Genomic DNA, 18,971 nt, shown 5'->3' with positions numbered 1-18,971 from the left:
TCGGGTCAAATATGAGTTTTCGTGACACTTTCGGGTCAATTTCGGGTTGCTGGGTCAACCCGAACCCAATCCAATTTTTAAAACGGGTTGATTTGTTCAACCCGAACCCGACCAGTTTCGGGTTAGGGTTAACCCGAATCCGAATTTTTTAGGATCAGATTCGAGTCGTGTCAAAAATTGACACCCCTACCGCAAAGTATTCCTTCAGGAGTTGCCCGTCCTCTACTTTTTTTTTTTTTTTCTTTTTTGTCATTTCTGTTTAATAATTCTCAAAATTTGTCCATCTTTCCATCTCATCTGATAAAAAAAGAGGAAGAAAAAAACTGGCGGACTGAGAGGGAGGATGGCGGCGGCTCTTGTACTCAACCGCACATTCCTCCACAAAATTCCATCGCTGGCAGTTTCTCCTTCGCAGCTGGGGACCGGCATCGAAGATCCCGTGATCTACAAGTCTTTGCCCTGTCGTGCATCGATTCATGCGAAGGGAGTTCGAAGTTGGAGGGCTCGTCGTCCGGCAACTCCACTGGCAGCGAGGGCGGATGATTCCTCGGCGCCATCGGAGATGTCAGTAGAGAACGCGCTTAAAGTTCTCGGGTTGCGGGAAGGAGCGTCCTTTGATGAAATCCTTCGCGCTAAGTGCGCCATCGTTGCTTCCTGCAAGGACGATCAGGAAGCGATTGCCCAGGTTATGGTTTCACGATTCTTGTTCTTTTCTTATTTGTTTTATGTATTTTAGTCTGATTGGGGTAGCGAATGGGGCGAAATTTGATGAACATGATGTAATTAGGTTTTGCTGATTTGTGAAGGTGGTTCTTCGTTGCTTCATTTAGTTTGAATGCCATTCCTAGATGGTGAGTTTGGGCTCAGTTTGGAATGGGTTTTTACTGACTGCCTCTGCTAATCAATAAATCTCTGAAAAAAGTGTTGCGAAGAAAAGTTCTGTTTTATGAAAGCTGAGAGTTTGCTTTTTTAGAGTGCTTGTTTAGTTTTTTTTTTTTCTAATCACAAAATGAAATCAACAATGTAATTTAATCAACAAAAGCAAACTTAAAGCAAGCACAGTCTTCGTAGTCGCATTTTGTCAAACGAAACAGCAGCATTTCCACCAGACCAACTGACCAACACAGAAACATAACAATAAAATTAACACAAACCACACACAGACAAAGCTCTCTCTCACAACCAAACACTACATAGTTTAAAATTTAAGAAAAAAATGTCTAATCAATACTCATCACCCTCTTCAGGCTCATCACCCTCCCCAGATTCAGCACCAACCTCTTCATAATCCTTCTCAAGAGCAGCCAAATCCTCTCTGGCCTCTGAAAACTCACCCTCCTCCATTCCCTCGCCCACGTACCAGTGCACGAATGCCCTTTTCGAATACATCAGATCAAACATGATCAATCCTCGAGAACACCTCCGCCACACTCGTCGAGTTAGAGATCATGCACACAGCCCTCTGCACCTTCGCAAGATCGCCGCCGGGCACCACCGTCGGTGGCTGCTAGTTGATTCCGCACTCCGTCGGACACCAGTCCACAAACTGGATCGTCCGTTTCGTCTTGATGGTGGCCACCGCCGCATTAACGTCCTTCGGCACCACATCGCCGCGATACATCAAGCAGCAAGCCATGTATTTGCCATGGCGGGGATCGCATTTGGCCATCATGGAGGACGGTTCGAAGGCGCTGTTGGTGATTTCAGCAACGTAGAGTTGCTCGTGGTAGGCTTTTTCAGCGGAGATCACCGGAGCATAGGATGAGAGCATGAAGTGGATTCTCGGATATGGTATTAAGTTGGTTTGGAACTCAGTTACATCCACATTTAGGGCGCCATCAAACCTTAGCGAGGCGGTAAGGGATGAAATCACCTGTGAGACGAGGCGGTTCAAGTTGGTGTAGGTCGGGCGTTCAATGTCAAGTGAGCGCCTGCAGATGCATTAGATGGCTTCGTTGTCGAGAAGAACAGCCACATCGGTGTGTTCAAGCAGGGAATGTGTGGAGAGGACGCTGTTGTAAGGCTCAACCACAGAGGTCGACACTTGCGGCGAGGGGTAGACTGTAAATCCAAGTTTTGACTTCTTTCCATAGTCGACAGAGAGCCTCTCGAGGAGAAGAGAGCCGAGGCCTGATCCAGTGCCTCCACCCACAGCATTGAAGACCGAGGAAGCCTTGAAGACCAGTGCAGTTGTCAGCTAACTTCCTGATCCGGTCAAGGCATATATCAACAATCTCTTTGCCAATTGTGTAATGGCCACGAGCAAAGTTGTTGGCTGCATCTTCCTTGCCGCTGATGAGCTGCTCGGGATGGAAGAGTTGGCGGTAGCTTCCGGTCCTCACCTCATCAATTACAGTTGGTTCCAGATCTACAAAAACAGCTCGGGGAACATGTTTCCCTGCTCCAGTCTCACTGAAGAAGGTATTGAAAGCATCATCACCTCCACCAACTGTTTTGTCACTTGGCATCTGGCCATCTGGCTGTATGCCATGCTCAAGACAATAAAGCTCCCAGGAAATTTGCCAGGAAATTTGACTTGCACAAACTCAAATTTAAATTGAATATTAAATAAACCAAGAAATAAGCACTACTGGAAAATCTTGAACTAGTTGTACCGTGTGATAAGGGATTGCATTGTATGATTAGGTTTGATCATAGATCTTCAGTTATTGGAATTGTTTGATTAGTTAAGAGATAAAGTAATTAATGAGGACTAATCTTATGATTGTATTGTATGATATGGATCACATTGTATAATTTGCTTAAATACAAAATAAATGACAATGATTGATTTTATATTAAATATTTATTTCAAAAATTAAATTGATTGTACTGTATGATATACTTCCAAATTTAATTAATTAGCATATAAAGTTTAGCTTATTATATGATTAGACTTTGAAATGATCATGCTGTATGATAATGATTGTTCCATATGATCAAATAGTAACCTGAATTTCAATTTATAATTAGCATGAATTGAGGATTTTCTTTTTATGAATGTTGATGATTATTATGGTGGGATTATTATTAATGTGGCTATCAATTGGAACTATAACTCTTATAATTACAAATCCTAAAAGAGAATCTAAAGAGAAAAAAAAAGAGAGAAGTTTATACATCAAGTCATCTTCATCATACAAACCTTTAATCCTCAAATTTGAATATTTGGCTATTGAGAATTTGTTTTTTTTTGGTTTAACGAGAGAGAGAGAGTGCTGATCTTAACAATAGTTCTTGTAAAAGTTTAATTATTTAGTGCGTTTGGTTAGGAGTGGACGGTTCCATTTCTTAAAGTGGATGTTGTTATTTAGCCGGTTGTGCTAGGGGCATAATATTTTCTCTTTGATCTGAAGTATTGGGTGCCCATGAAGGAGAGAGGCTTCACTTTGCCTTAGTAAAAGAGAGACGTAGGCCCGTTAGATTTTTGAACAAGCCAACTTGAATTCTACTAATAATAATCCCATCTATTTCATGGTCACTTAGAATAATATACCTGAGTATCTAAAACGTGTAATCTTTTTGATGAATTGATTTCCCATCACAAACCCCCAACTAGATCTATTACTATTAAAATTACACTCAATATATTTAGTTTTAGATCTACTCAAACGATACCATTTAGATTCTAAGGTTGACCTCCATAATTCAAGTTTTCCTTCAACTCTCTCTCTAGTCGTATCAATAAGAAAAATATCATTAACAAAAAGCATACACCAGGGTACATCCTCTTGCATATTTTTAGTACAAACATTCATGTCTAAAGCGAAAATATATGTGCTTGAAGCTGATCCCAATGTTTAAAATTGCGTAATTGGGTATTGAGGTGTTTTTCATTTGTGAGGCGAGGCGTAAGCCTCAAGGCATTTTGCGTAAGCATCAGAATGAGAAAATTGTGTAAAGTCAAAATGATAAAATTTTAATATACTAATCTAATAATATATTAAAAGCTGACATAAGAAATAAATTGTCATATATATAAAACATAAAAAAAATACAAGATATGAAATGTCAAGGAATATGTTGTTTGAAATTAAAGTGAAAATCATAAATTTTTTGGAACATGCTTAAATTATCATATTACAATTTTCATAATTTTTCAAAGTGTATTTATAATTCTCAGTGAAAATTTATGAAAAACAGTTAAAATAAGAATTGTTTATATTTGCAAGATTAGCAGAATTTGATTTTTTTTTTGAAGTGGCTAGATTTTTTTTTTTCGTTAAAAGTTTTATAGTAACTTTTTATATGATTTCCTTAATGAACCTCAAATATATGATTTTGACCCAAAACAAATCTTTTGGACTAAGTTTAAGTTATCATATTACTCGTGTATTTCAATATCTATGGTTTTTTGAAGTGAATTTATATTTTTCAAGAAAATTTAAGAATAACTAGTAAAAATAAATCTTGCTAAAAAATGCATTTTTTGCAAATTTTGAGAATTTTAAGAATAACTAAGTTTAATTTTGAGAATTAAATTTTTTTTTTTGGACATTTAGGCCATTTAAGGCAAGTTCACACACACAACACATATACAAAGACTCGAACCCAAGAACTTTTGGTTGGAAGCCTAAGCTCTCAACCAACAGGCCAAGGCGAGTTGTGTAAGTTTAATTTTGAGAATTGTTAGTTACTTGGTTCACTAAGTTGTTGCATGTTGGAAACCAATAGCGCACACAGCTAGCAGCATACGAATGATGTGTAAAGACCCTTTTCGTGTAAGCAATTTGACTTATAGATTACCTTGGTGTTAGGAATTGGATGCAATTTCAACAAAAATCAGTGAACGAAGTGTGAAGAGGCCGAATGCAGCCGTCCGCTGAAGTCCAAGTACACAAACGCAGGGAAGTCAAAGATCACGCTCGAAGAAGAAGGTCGACTCCACCTACGAACATTAGAAGAAGGCAACAAAGCTTTCAAAACGTCGTCGAGTAAGGCAAGGAAGCTTTTGGCGAACATTCGAAGTTCTACCTGTTATGCGGCAAAGTCGAAGATGCTGAATGCAGCCTAAGTCGAAGCGCACGAATGCAGGGAAGTCGAAGACGACATTTGAAGAAGGCCGACTCCACCTACGAACGTTTGAAGAAGGCAACGAACGAAGCTTTTAGAACGTTATCGAGTAAGGAAAGAAAGCTTTTGGTGAACATCTGAAGCTCTCCCTGTCATGCTTTAAGGGAAGTCGAAGAGGCTAAATGCAGGAGCAAGAACGAAAGGAATGAATAAAAGCATCGATATTAGGTTTAGGTTTATAAGCATTTTTAGAGGCGAGATGGTGTGCCTCTGCTGATTTGAGGCGTACACCTCGCGGAACACGGACGAATCGTTCCCCTCGTTGTGTTAAAGGGAAGAATTGCGCTGAGGCGTGCCTCTTGTTGCGTAATTTTAAACCATGGCTGGTCCTTTATGTAATCCAACTGAAGTAGAAAAATACTTGGCCAAACCACCTTGTAATTGAACAAAAGTAACACCTCATGCATACATATCCTTAATGACTTGAATATAAGCATTATTAACTCCCTTTTTTTCTAGAACTCTCCAGAGCACTTCTCTTGGAACTTTATCATATGCTTTCTCTAAATAAAAAAAATATCATATGTATGTCCTCTTTATTCTCTCTATTATACTTCACCATCAAATCTCTCAATAAATGTATAGCTTCCATAGTAGACCTATCTAGCATGAATCGAAATTGATTTTGAGAAAAATTAGTATCATGTTATAACATATGCTCAATAACTCTCTTCCATGATTTTGAGAAACATTAACTTAATTCCTCTATAATTTGCACTCTTGTGTATCACATTTATTTTTAAAAATAGGAACCACTGCACTCCTTCTCCACTTATCTGACAACTTTTGTCTTAAAAATAATATTAAAAAGTTTTGTGAGCCAAGAAATTCCTTCATCTCCTAAGCATTTTCACACCTCTATTGGATATCATCAGGTTCAATAGTTTTTCCATACTTCATTTTCTTTAAAGGCCCTCTAACTTTGGTTTTACTAATGTGATGATAAAAATAAAAATCTTTATTTTTATTTAGAGTGCTAAGGTCACTAAGGTCAATCTTATTCTCACAATCTTCATCTAAAGCGTATATCTAGATCTCACATTATAGTTTTTTTTTTCTAATCTTATATTATTATTATTTTGTGAAATCATGATAAGAAGAACATTAAATATTTAATTTATTTAGTGGATGTAATTATTTTGTTTAAAGAAAATAAATGCTTAGTTCTCAAACCTGGTATGCATAGAAAATAAAATTTATATATAGAGCTTTCTATCACATAAATAACCTTTAAAATGCAGTTCACCTTCTATTTTAGACTTAGTTATTCATAACATTCTCACATCACTAATTTTGAGGCTTGGGGCCTCTATCAATTTATCCATCATAACCAAGGGGATGACGGTCCATTGTAGATCCCAAAGTCGATGTGCCTTGATTATTTCACTTATGATTGGCTAAAGGACTAAAGCCCTCAATGAAGGGGCATTTTTTGTTTGTCACAAATCTCTAAGATGAGGTGGCTTATCTATCCACTATACTCTTCGCCAAGCCACTTAAACATCCTTCATTCATGCATTTATAAAGGCCTCGAAAGAGAGGGGGCAGGGTGTTAAGTGGGGGATGTAAGGATCACCTTGATACCATCTTACACTTTGAAGGAGACTAGCTTTCAGTCCTTTCTCTTGCTCTCAATCCTTTCTGATGATTCCAAGCTCATTTACAGACTTAGGCATTGGGATATCATACCTAAGGAATCTTTCCTTAGGGGTAGGCTTATTGTTTTTTGGTGGTGTTTGCTAAAAGCAATTCAATAATAGAGATGATATATTTTGGGAAACATGATCGACATTCTAGATCATTTTTGATATACGGCATTTATCATTGTATCATTATGTTTTGTACTTTGAAGATCATAATCATGTTCTTTTGTTGTTATGGATTAATGAATTAAAAGTCTCTGCTTTGCTTTTTGTTGCATGTTGGAAAGAGGGTCAAGTGATTCAAGATTAGTTAAACTACAATCATTGTTATGTACGTCTTGATGAAGAAATTACGGTTGGTGAGGTTTTTGTTTCTTTCCATTGTCCTTCAGTAGGTCAGTGACGAACAGATTCTTTGTTGAAGAAATAATCAATGTTATTTTTGCTCTAGGGGGAATCGCTACAATTGGTGCTTAACTAGGGCCATTAAATTTAAACTTGCTATTCTAATAACTATTATATCAACTTTTTATTTATATTAATGTGTTTATTATATTTTATTAAAATAAAATTATTATTTTTATATTTGTTTTATGATTAAGGACATTGAATTACATATCTTTTAAACATATTAAAAAAAATTTGTCATGATAATTCGATTAAATTTTTTTATTATGATTAACATTGAAGTCATTGAATTTTATTTGAGATGGATGCAATATAAATTATTGAGAAAATGGTCCCCAACTTTATTAAATGATTATTTTGGATCCTCAACTCCTTAAATATGAATCAAAATAATCAAACCAAGGGACTATTTTGATTCCTTTTTGAATATTTGAGGGACTGGAATGATCATGTAATATAGTTGGGAATCATTTTGGTCCTTCATAAAGAGCCAAGAGATCATTTTGATTCTTTTCTCATAAATTATTTATATATTACAATCACCTCAAAGCAAATCCAAAAGCATTAAATTGCATTATTATCATTTTTGTATTAAAATATTCTAATACAATTTTTTTCACCATATTATCAATTTTGTATTTATACCACATTTTCTTAAAGGCATATGATGGAGGTGCTTTAGATGATTTTAATGTTGAGTAGTCCATCTCATCAAGAATAAATCATCGTCGTTATTAAATTTAATTTAAAAAACAAATAAATAAATTATTTTTATATTTAAAGATATTCTTATGTATTACTTAAGACCTAACAACATGCACGGATAATTAAACTAGTTATGTATAGAACATAATGAGGACCCCTTCTTTCCCAGTGACAACATGGGACTAAAGTGAAAACAAAGACTCTTGCACTACCATAAAGAAAATAATTAGGTGGGGACACTTCCTTGCCACATAGCCCCAATGGGGCAGGACTTAATGGGGGTTTGGCATTAGGTGTCTCCAGTAATGCCAAAAAGTCGATTTTTTATTTAGAATTGAATATTGATTTGCATGAAGATCGAGCCTTTCTTAAAATTGGGTTTGGATCTAATTGTTCGGCTTATCCAACCAAAGTTTAATTTTGAAGCGATCAAGTTTTAAAAGAATAATTTCAGCATTTCAGCACATCATCATTGTACGATTGATAATATGAATGTGGAATTTGACAATCGTATGCTGGCATTTATTATGAGATTTTTGTGCATGAGAATTTTATTGTGCCCCATTCTATGTAAAAATTAGTTTGTTACATTCGACCTCTCAGGAAAGCATATACATGCTTTTTGTCATTGGATTTGATCCTGGCACGTTGATCATGATGGAAGATTGATGCCTTCCTGACTTAATTTGATTTAGCAATCAACAAAGGAATCCAAAATGGGTAGGCTCAACGAAAATACGTTACACTCAGGGCATTGATCATTGATTAAGATTTAGCTTTTTTTTTTTGAAAAAAAATATGCCATTATAGCATTTAGGTTTTGATAGGTCGGATTCAACTCGATGCATGAGCTTTATTGACATAAAAATTTTAATACTCTAGTTCATTGTGGGCTCCGAAAATTCAGCCCCGGCCTCCGCACCACTTTTGCATTCTTTAGCGAGGGAGTTTTAACGGATAAGTTCTGAGGTAAATTTTGGAAGGCAGATGGGTTTGTAGATAAGACACTACACAGAGATTTCGCCCTCATTTTTGCGAGGACTTTATGATCTGAGTTCTGATTTCTTATAGGTGCAAGCCTCTATAGTTAATTACCCCTCCCGATAACGAGAGAGAACATTCGATTAAGGCTACTCATCAATAAGATACGTAGAAGATACGTGTTATCTGACATATAGTAGCAGCATGAGTTTGGGATTAGAAATATTTGGAAATTTGAAGGTTCGATATTTAAACATTTGAAATTCCACCATCTTTCACTTAAAGCGGATGGTGGGGGAATGGATGATGGACTCGATCAAGATCCCATGGTTCCGTCATCTCGGACCATCGTGGTCCCTAGTTTACTTAGTCAGAGAAGGTAGTCGACCCAACTTGACAGAAGAATCCTTGTCGGCAGCCATGTGTTGTTTCGCCCAAGGGGATCTTGTAGACCTGGGGTGAATATTTGACTAAGGGGACAAATTTGAATCTTTGCTACAGAGGGCTTTGTGCCCTATTGATCATATCTTATTGATTTATATTTTAAGGATTTGATGTCATTAAGGAACGTATTAGCTCTGGCCATAACCGGTATTTCGTAGTGTCATTTGGCGGCAAAACCGCTCGGTTCAGAGGGCCCCGGGTCATAACCGTTTATCCTGCAGTGCCATTTGGCGGCAAAATCCCCGGTTAGAGGACACGTACCACGTCCTTAATGGTAAGAGATTGTTTGAGAATGGATCCTAGTGATATTTTCGATTAGGCATTAGCTCTATGTGAGTTGAAGTAAATTTCAATTTGTCCACCTTGACAAATTGGGTGGATGGATTTTGCTTTAAGCATTAATGGATTTGTTTCAATTTTAAATATTTGAATTTTGAGATTTTGGAATTTTTATGGATTTTTGGGCATTTGGGATGACATTTTGAAGATGTTTATGAACCCCTCCGGTTAGATATGCATTCAACACGGCCATCATCGGGGTGTTTGGGGTCATTTTCATTTTATTAAATCGTGTCGACCCTATCAACTTGCCGATAGGGGACCGGGTTTCGTAAGTTTTATGTCTTTGCTAGTGAATTCTCTTGATTATATGCCTTGAAGCCCTAATATGATGTATTAAAAATATACATCGGAGGTTGCAGCAACCGATGTATTTGTTTGATGGTCCGAACCCTGTCCTCTCCCATTGATCCGCATAGGAGGATCGGATTCTAATCTGAATTTACTTATCGACCCGCGCAGCATCCCTAGACGTCACGTGTGTACCAATAACACGTTTGTCGGGGCCCATGCGGGTGTTTGGGGCATTTTGTAATCATTTGTTGAACCTTGTCGACTCCTACTTGCTTTGGAGGATCGGGTTCAAATATATTGACCTGCGTAACATGCCTAGGCGCCAAGTGTGTTCCCACAACAGGCTCGCTGGGGCCTATGCAGGTAAATGATTGTATATCCCTTGTGTACCTATGTACATACAAACTACGAAGTATGTGCAGGGGTACTCTTGGAATATTTGTAAACGCATTTTGTTCTCTTGTATGAGTTTTGCGGATTCGGTGGCATGGCATAACAGCTTATAGGTTAAGTTGTTTGCTACTTTATACAGATAGACTGTCGTGCACTAATTGCATGATTTATACAGGTAGATTGTAGTGCACTAACTAATCTCCTGCTTTATTTATTGATGATTGCATTCGCATGATACATTTGTCAGTGGTCATTGTTTTGTATAAGAGTCTTCTAGAACTAACTACAAGTATTTGCATTTGTTATAGTTATTATGCATTTTGCCTATGGTTGACACACTGGACATACAATAAACCTTTTATGAAGGCTCATGAGAAATTGCATTTGTTATACATTATCTACTTCTGCTTGCAAACGAGATGTTGTATATATGATGGATTCTGGATGTCATGAGGCATTTCATCATTTTGATGTTAACTCCCCTTTTCTCATTTACCGGGAGGTTCTTCTGGACTTTGATATCAATGATCGCCGTCTTGAAAAGAGCTCCTTTCAAGAGCTACTTTCAAGATCACCAATGTATTAGACTTGTTATTTCCGGTGTTTGTAGATATCAGAACTGTTTTCTTCTTAAGTATATGGCTAAAAAGAAATTTTGGAACACCAGGAAGTTTAGTTCTAATTTATTCAAACATCCATTTCTTTCTATCAGGAGGTGTACTCCGTACATCGAGTTGTCTTCGTACTTGACGTACTTGTAGATCTCAATCACCGCTGTCATAGGTGATATTTGTACTTGTGTCCACAAGGGTTCGTTGTATTTATGATACACCCATTGTTGTTATCCACAAGTATTCATTTGCAGAGAATCGTTGTATCAACTACGACCTCTTGGAAATATTTGTAGAAGACCCATTATTCCTACATCATATCCACCTTTCACCAATCTCAGGTGGCAGGTGATGTTCGTGTGTAGGGATTGATCTTCTACCATCAATTGACAGTGCTACCTTCTTCAATCAACAGGGATTGTCATAGGAGTTCATTACATCATGCTTATATATATTTGTGATGTATTGCAGAATTCCTCACATTTGCTCACAAACATGTATCGAATGTACAACAGACCTCCAAAAAAGGATCGTAAGCATTTGCATTTGGCATAATAACTTTGTATCTTGCTTATGAACAATGAATTGAGTGTACCACGAGTTCTCTACAGTGGCTCGTGGATACTTACATTTGTTATAATCATTTGGTACTTTGTTTGTAGATGATACTTCACATACATGAAATACTTTTTTACGACGACTCGTAGGAATTTGGATTCATCGTAGCCTTATATCTTTGCTTATGGAGAATAGATGTACTTGTGTCTATAGAGGATTTACTACGCTTATTATGTATCCACTATTGTTATCCATAAGTAATTTCAGTGGTCGTCGTAGAGGATAAATGAATCCATATGTTTATTGACCTTCATTACTTACAAGTATCACTACTTTGATCTATAAGTAAGTGGTTGTATGCATGAAGAGCCTTATATCATTGCATGTAGACACTTCATCATATTTCTCATTCAATCATCGCATGGATGTCAACTTAATTGGAGAGCTTGAGTCACTTTAATTTCATCACTTCTTGCCCCGATGATTCTTATCGAACATACATCCTCTATTTGATCTCGATTGAGTAATCATGAATGTCGATCAATACTTGGATGACGATTGTTTGCTATTTGATTGCGCTTTCATTTAATTTTTGTTTGCATACCAAACCCCTTCACTTGTACATGGAGTGGAGGAAGAAACGAAGACCCTATTCTCTCGGGTATTTGACGACACATGTGTACATTCAACCGAGGCGAGTTCGTATAATTCACGAGGAAGTGACGCGAACGGCGCCAACCTGTAGGAGGTAAGCGGGATTTTAACGAAAAATCTGGGATTCTTCTATCCTTTTGCTTTTTTTTTAATCTGTTAAGGTCAACAAATGCCCCCAACAAAAATGTGGTTCGCGTATAGAGCGAATCATATTTGTTGTATGTTGATTGACCCTGAAGATCTCTAGATATTCATTCTAGATGTCACACTAGGGATTCCATTTAGCGAATATCCAAGAGTTTGCTTGGATTTCACACTAAGATTTTCATTTAGTGGATCTCCAAAAATTTATTTGGATGTCGCACTAAGATTTTCATTTTATAGATCTCCAAAAGTCTATCTCTGTATCTTCTTCGTTTTAGATATACTTGCAATATTCAATGTAGTTGATATATTTACTCTTGGTCAAGTAGAGATCTCGGGGTAGTGATAGAGTACTTTGTACTTTAGGTCTCTAGAGCATCACTCTGTAGATTGATGCTAGCATATGGCATTGCGATCTTTTGCTCTTCTTTTTCCACCACTGTCATATTAGTTTCTTGCATATTCATGAATGCTTGCATCTTTCTCTACAGTTTGCAAGACTCTTGTTGTTTCAGGTTTTCTATAGTTACTTCTTGGGCTCAGGTACATTTTCTTCCATTCTTCTTAGTTTTGATTTTACGCTCATACTGAAAATGCTTTGTATTTTGTGCAAGTTATTACGGGAAGAGAATTCAAGCTTCAACCAGTTTACTGCCTCAGGAGACTTCAGTTTTAGTACGTTTTTACTTTATTTGTGTAGTTCTTTTTCTTTCTTTAGCTGCTTACTGACATTTTTGTTGCTCTATGCAGGCTTCAAGATAAGCGGGATACTTTTTCGTGAGTCATCTCAGGAGACCTCTGTTTCAGGTACAAATTTCTTTTTTGTAGTTTTACAAATATCTGCATGATTCTTCTTCTTTCTTATTGACACTTCTAATATTTTGTGCAGGTCCTAGAAGTACAGAACACATGGTCTTTAGAAGGAGTGGAATAAAGCTATCGGCTTCCTATTTGGGCGTAGTTTAGGGAACAGATTGTAGTCCTCTATGAAGGATATTGTACTTTTCCTTTTCTTTCAGCTGATGTAACCTTGTAAAAAGATGTAGTCCATAAATTTGTATATGAATTCTGAATTTAATAAAATAAAGTGATTTTATAAATTCAGTTGTTGATGAGTTCTCTTTTTATTGATCTTGAGATTTCTGTAGTTGTACTCTAACTTACGCTTATGATATTGTGAATAATTTTAAATATTTATTTGGGGATCTCGGCATATAGTGCAATATCAACCTAAATAAATATTTAAAATGCCCCTAGTCTTTAATGACACTTGTAGATATCATTCGGGCTGCTTCTTTTCGTAGCTTTAGACTGAGTCATGAGATTCTAGTTCTTTCTGTCCCGTGCTTTGTGCTGCGGAGAACTAGAATCTCATGACTCAGTCTAAAGCTATGAAAAGAAGCAGCCCGAATGATATCTACAAGTGTCATTAAAGACTGGGAGCATTCTAAATATTTATTTGGGTCGACATCGCGCTGTATGTCGAGATCCCCAAATAAATATTTAAAATTATTTACAATAACTTGAACACAAGTTAGAGTACAACTATAGAAATCTCAAGAACAGTAAAAAGAGAGCTCATCAATAACTGAATTTATAAAGTCACTTTATTTTATTAAGTTCAGAATTCATATACGGATTTATGGACTACATCTTTTTACAAGGTTACATCAACTGAAATAAAAAGAAAAGTACAATGTCATTCACAGAGGACTACAATCTGTTCCCTAAACTATGCCTGAAGAGGAAGCCGACAGCTTTATTTCGCTCCTTCTAAAGATCAAGTGTTCTGCACTTCTAGAACTTGCATAAAGCATTAGAAGTGTCAATAAGAAAGAAGTATCATGCAGATATTTGTAAAACTATAAAAAAGAAAATTGTACCTAAAGCAGAGGTCTCCTGAGATGGCTCACAAAAAAGTAACCCGCTCCTCTTGAAGCCTGCATATAACAACAAAAATGTCAGTAAGCAGTTAAAAAAGAAAAAGAATTATACAAATAAAGTAAAAACGTACCAAAACTGAAGTCTGTTGAGGCAGTAAATTGGCTGAAGCTTGTATCCTCTTCCCGTAGTAACTTGCATAAAATACAAAACATTATCAGTATGAGTGTAAAATCAAAACTAAGAAGAAGGGAAGAAAGTGTACCTGAGCTCAAGAAGTCACTGTAGAAAGCTTGAAACAACAAGAGTCCTGTAAACTGTAGAGAAAGATGCGAGCATTCATGAATATGTAAGAAACTAAGATAATAGTGGTGACAAAAGAAGTGCAAAATGTCGCAATGTCATATGCTAGCATCAATCTGCAGAGTGATGCTCTAGAGACTTGAAGTACAAAATACTCTATCACTACCCCAGTACCCTGAGATCTCTACTTGACCAAGAGTAAATATATCAACTACACTGAAGATTACAAGTATATCTAAAACCTAAGAAGATATAGAGATAGACTTTTGGAGATCTATAAAATGAAAATCTTAGTGCAACATTTAAGCAAATTTTTGAAGATCCACTAAATGAAAATCTTAGTGTGACATCTAAGAAAATTCTTGGAGATCTACTAAATGGAATCCCTAGTATGAATTATAGAACAAATATATAGAGATCTTCAGGGTCAATCAACATACAACAAACATGATTTGCTCTATATGCGAACAACATTTATTGGGGGGCATTTGTTGACTTTAATAGATAAAAAAAACAAAAGGAACAGAAGAATCCCAAATTTTTTGCTAAAATCCTGCTTACCTCGTACAGGTCGGCGCTGTCGTCACTTCCTTGAGAATAATATGATCTCGCCTCGGTTGAATGTCCACATGTGTTGTTAAATACCCGAGAGAATGAGGTCTTCGTTTCTTCCTCCACTCCATGTGCAAGTGGAGTGGTTTGTCATGCAAACAAAAATTAAATGAAAGCGCAGTCAAATTGCAAACGATCGTCTTCCAAGTATTGATCGACATTCATGATTACTCAATCGAGATCAAATAGAGAATGCATGTTTGATAAGAATCATCATTGGGGAAAGAAGTGATGAAATTAAAGTGACCCAAGCTCTCCAATTAAGTTGACATATATGCAATGATTGAATGAGAAATGTGATGATGTGTCTACAGGCAATGATATACGGCTCTTCATGCATACAACCACTTGCTTATAGATCAAAGTAGTGATCTTGTAAGCAATGAAGGTCAATAAACATATGGAGTCATCTGTCCTTTACGATGACCACTGAAATTACTTGTGGATAACAATAGTGGGTACGTAGTAAGCGTAATAAATCTTCTATGGACACAAGTACATTTATTCTCTATAAGCAAAGATATAAGGCTACGAAGTGTCATTTACAAATAAAGTACCAAATGATTATAACAAATGTAAGTATCCACGGGCCACTGTAGAGAACTCGTGGTACACTCAGTTTGTTGTCCATAAACAAGATACAAAGTGACTATGCCAAATGCAAATGCCTACGATCTTTTGTAGGTCTGTTGTACATTCGATACATGTTTGTGAGCAAATGTGAGGGATTCTGCAATACATCACAAACATATATATACATGAAATAATGAACTCCTATGACAATCCCTGTTGATCGAAGAAGACAACACTATCAATTGATGGTAGAAGATCAGTCCTTACACATGAACATCACCTACTACCTGAGATTGGTGAAAGGTAAATTTGATGTAGGAACAATGAGTCTTCTACAAACATTTTCAAGAGGTCATAGTGGATAGAACGGCTCCCTGCAAATGAATACTTGTGGATAACAATAATGGGTGTATCATAAATACAACGAACCCTTGTGGACACAAGTATAAATATCACCTATGACTGCGGTGATTGAGACCTACAAGTATGTCAAGTACGAAGACAATTCGATGTACGCAGGACACCCCATGATAGAAAGAAAGGGATGTTTGAATAAATTAGAACTAATTTTCATGGTATTCCAAAGTTTCTTTTTAGTCATATACTTAAGAAGAAAACAGTTTTGGTATCCATAAACACTGAAAATAATGAGTCTACTACACTGGTGATCTTGAAAGGAGCTCTTTTCAAGATGACAGTTATTGATATTAAAGTCCAGAAGAACCTCTCCTGTGAATGAGAAAAGGGGAGTCAACATAAAAATGATGAAATGCCTCATGACATACAGAATCCATCATATATAACATCTCGTTTGCAGGCAGAAGTAGATAATATATAACAAATGCAAATTCCCATGGGCCTTTATAAAAGGTTTATTGTATGTCCACTGTGTCAACTATAGGCAAAATGCAAAATAACTATAACAAATGCAAATATTTGTAGTTAGTTCTAGAAGACTCTTATGCAAAGCAATGACCACTAACAAATGTATCATACAAATGCAATCATCAACAAATAAAGCAGGAGATTAGTTAGTGCACTACAATATACCTGCATAAATCATGCAAGTAGTGCATGACAGTCTGCCTGTATATGCAGCGAACAACTCAATCTATAAGCTGCTACGCCATGCCACCGAATCTGCAACACTCATGCAAGCGGACAGAATGCATTTACTAATATTCCAAGAGTGCCCCTGCACATGCACCGTAGTTTGTATCAATGTCTAAAATTGCGTATTCGGGTATTGAGGCGTTTTTTATTCGTGAGGCGATGCGTAAGCCTCAAGGCGTTTTGAGGCGTAAGCCTCAAAATCCAAAGATTGCGTAAACATAACATAAATTTTTTAAATACTAATGAGTGAAAATATAAAACATAAAAAATCATAAGATATGAAGTGAAATCAAAATATCTCAATAATAAGACAACATGAAATATAGTTCAACTCAAAATTCTATCTTTCCCAAATCCCAGTATTCTTTTCATTAACATATAATTCCAATTTCTAAAAATAAATAGCAGTGACATATCACATAAGAACTCATAAATCATCAGCATTGTCATCACTAAGGGGTTCTTCGTTTGAATCATCATTATGATGAACTGCTCTCTCCCCTTCCTCCTCTCCTATAGAGTCCAATGTCGGACATTTACTTCAAGATTTATATAAGTTTTAATATATATAGCGTGAGGCGTAAGCCTCATGCCAGTGAGGCGAGGCGGGCCTTAAGGCGGGCCTCAACGAAGTTGAGGCGTAAGCCTCATTACAAAAACTCGAGGCGTTTTTTACTGGAATTGCGCAAAGGCAGGCCTCAAGGCGAGCCTCATATTGCGCAATTTTAAATCATGGTTTGTATGCATATAGGTACACAAGGGGTATACAATCATTTACCTGCATGGCCCCCGGCGAGCGTGTTGTGGGAACACACGTGGAGCCTAGAGATGCTGCGCGGGTCAATAAATTTGAAACCGATCATCCTAAGCAAGTAGGAGTCGACAAGATTCAACAAATAATTACAAAATGCCCCCAAACACCTGCACGGTCCCTGACGAGCATTTTATTGGTATACATGTGATGTCTAGGGATGCTGCGCGGGTCGATATGTGAATTCAGATTCAAACCTAATCCTCTTATATGGATCAATGAGCTCGAACCATCAAACAAATATACGGTTGCAGCAACTAATTTATTTGTTTTAATATATTCATATTAGACCTTTAAGGCATATAATTAAGAGAATTCACTATAAAAAAAAAATACGAAATCCGATTCCTTATCTGCAAGTTGATTGGGTCGACACGATTTAATCAAATGGAAATGACCCCAAACACCTCGATGATGGTCGTGTTGAATGCATATCTCAACCGAAGGGGTTCAAAATCATCTTCAAAATGTCATCCCAAATGCACAAAAATCCAGAAAAATTTTAAAATCTCAAAATTTAAATATTTAAAATTTAAACATATCCATTAATGCTTAAAACAAAATCCATTCACCCTCCATAACAATTTGCCGAGATGGACAAATTGAAATTTACTTCAGCTCATACAGAGCTAATGCTTAGTCGAAAATATAACTAGGATTCATTCTCAAACAATCTCCTGTCATTAAGGACGTGGTACGTGTCCTCTAACTGGCGGTTTTGCTGCCAAATGACACTACAGTATAAATGGTTATGACCCAAGGCCCTCTGAACCTAGTGGTTTTGCTGCCAAATAGCACCACAAAATATTCGTTATGGTCAGAGCTAATACGCTCCTTAATGACATCAAATCCTTGAAATATGAATCAATAGGATATGATCGATAGGTCATAAAGCCCTCTATTAGCTAAAGGTGGATTCAAATTTGTCCCCTTAGGCAAATATTTACCCCAGGTGTAGAAGGTCCCCTTGGACGAAACAACTCATGGCTGCCGACAAGGATACTTCTGTCAGGTTGGGTCGACTACCTCCTCTGACTAAGTAGACCAGGGATCATGATAGCCCGGGATGACGGAACCATGAGATCTTGATCGGGTCCATCATCTATTCCCCCACCATTCGCTTTAAGTGAAAGATGATGAAATTTCAAATGTTTAAATATCGAACCTTCAAATTCTCAAAATATTTCTAATCCAAAACTCATGCTCCTACTATATGCCAGATAACACGTATTTTCTATGTATCTTATTTATGACTTGCCTTAATCAAAAGTTCTCTCTCATTATTGGGAGGGGTAATTAACTATAGGGGCTTGCGCCTATAGAAAACCAGAACTCAGATCATAAAGTCCTCACAAAAATGAGGGTGAAATCTTTGGGTTGTCTTATATACAAACCCATCTGCCTTCCAAAATTTACCCCAGAACTTAGTTC

The 18,971-nt window shown here is 36.7% G+C and overlaps 1 protein-coding gene, 1 long non-coding RNA gene and 1 pseudogene across 2 annotated transcripts in view; 2 read left to right on the top strand and 1 right to left on the bottom strand.

Moving 5' to 3' along the window:
• Positions 1–288: 288 nt before the first annotated feature.
• Positions 289–18,971, top strand: part of LOC110098855 (protein CHAPERONE-LIKE PROTEIN OF POR1, chloroplastic) — a 43,880-nt gene continuing 25,197 nt past the window's right edge. The window contains exon 1 of the mRNA XM_020825795.2: positions 289–685. Within this exon, the coding sequence (XP_020681454.1) occupies positions 344–685 (342 nt within the window). The 5' untranslated portion in view covers positions 289–343. The remainder of the gene's footprint in view (positions 686–18,971) is intronic.
• On the bottom strand, positions 704–2,507 carry LOC110098857 (annotated as a pseudogene).
• Positions 10,919–13,347, top strand: LOC114581110. Its single transcript, XR_003702929.1, has 2 exons — positions 10,919–13,054; positions 13,137–13,347. It is a non-coding gene; the product is annotated as an uncharacterized LOC114581110 (long non-coding RNA).

Source organism: Dendrobium catenatum, unplaced genomic scaffold (assembly GCF_001605985.2).
Source record: "Dendrobium catenatum unplaced genomic scaffold, ASM160598v2 fragScaff_scaffold_1523, whole genome shotgun sequence".
In the NCBI taxonomy this organism is placed as follows: domain Eukaryota; kingdom Viridiplantae; phylum Streptophyta; class Magnoliopsida; order Asparagales; family Orchidaceae; genus Dendrobium; species Dendrobium catenatum.
The sequence above is the reverse complement of the archived record's forward strand: the minus strand, read 5'-3'. Positions and strand labels throughout refer to the sequence as shown.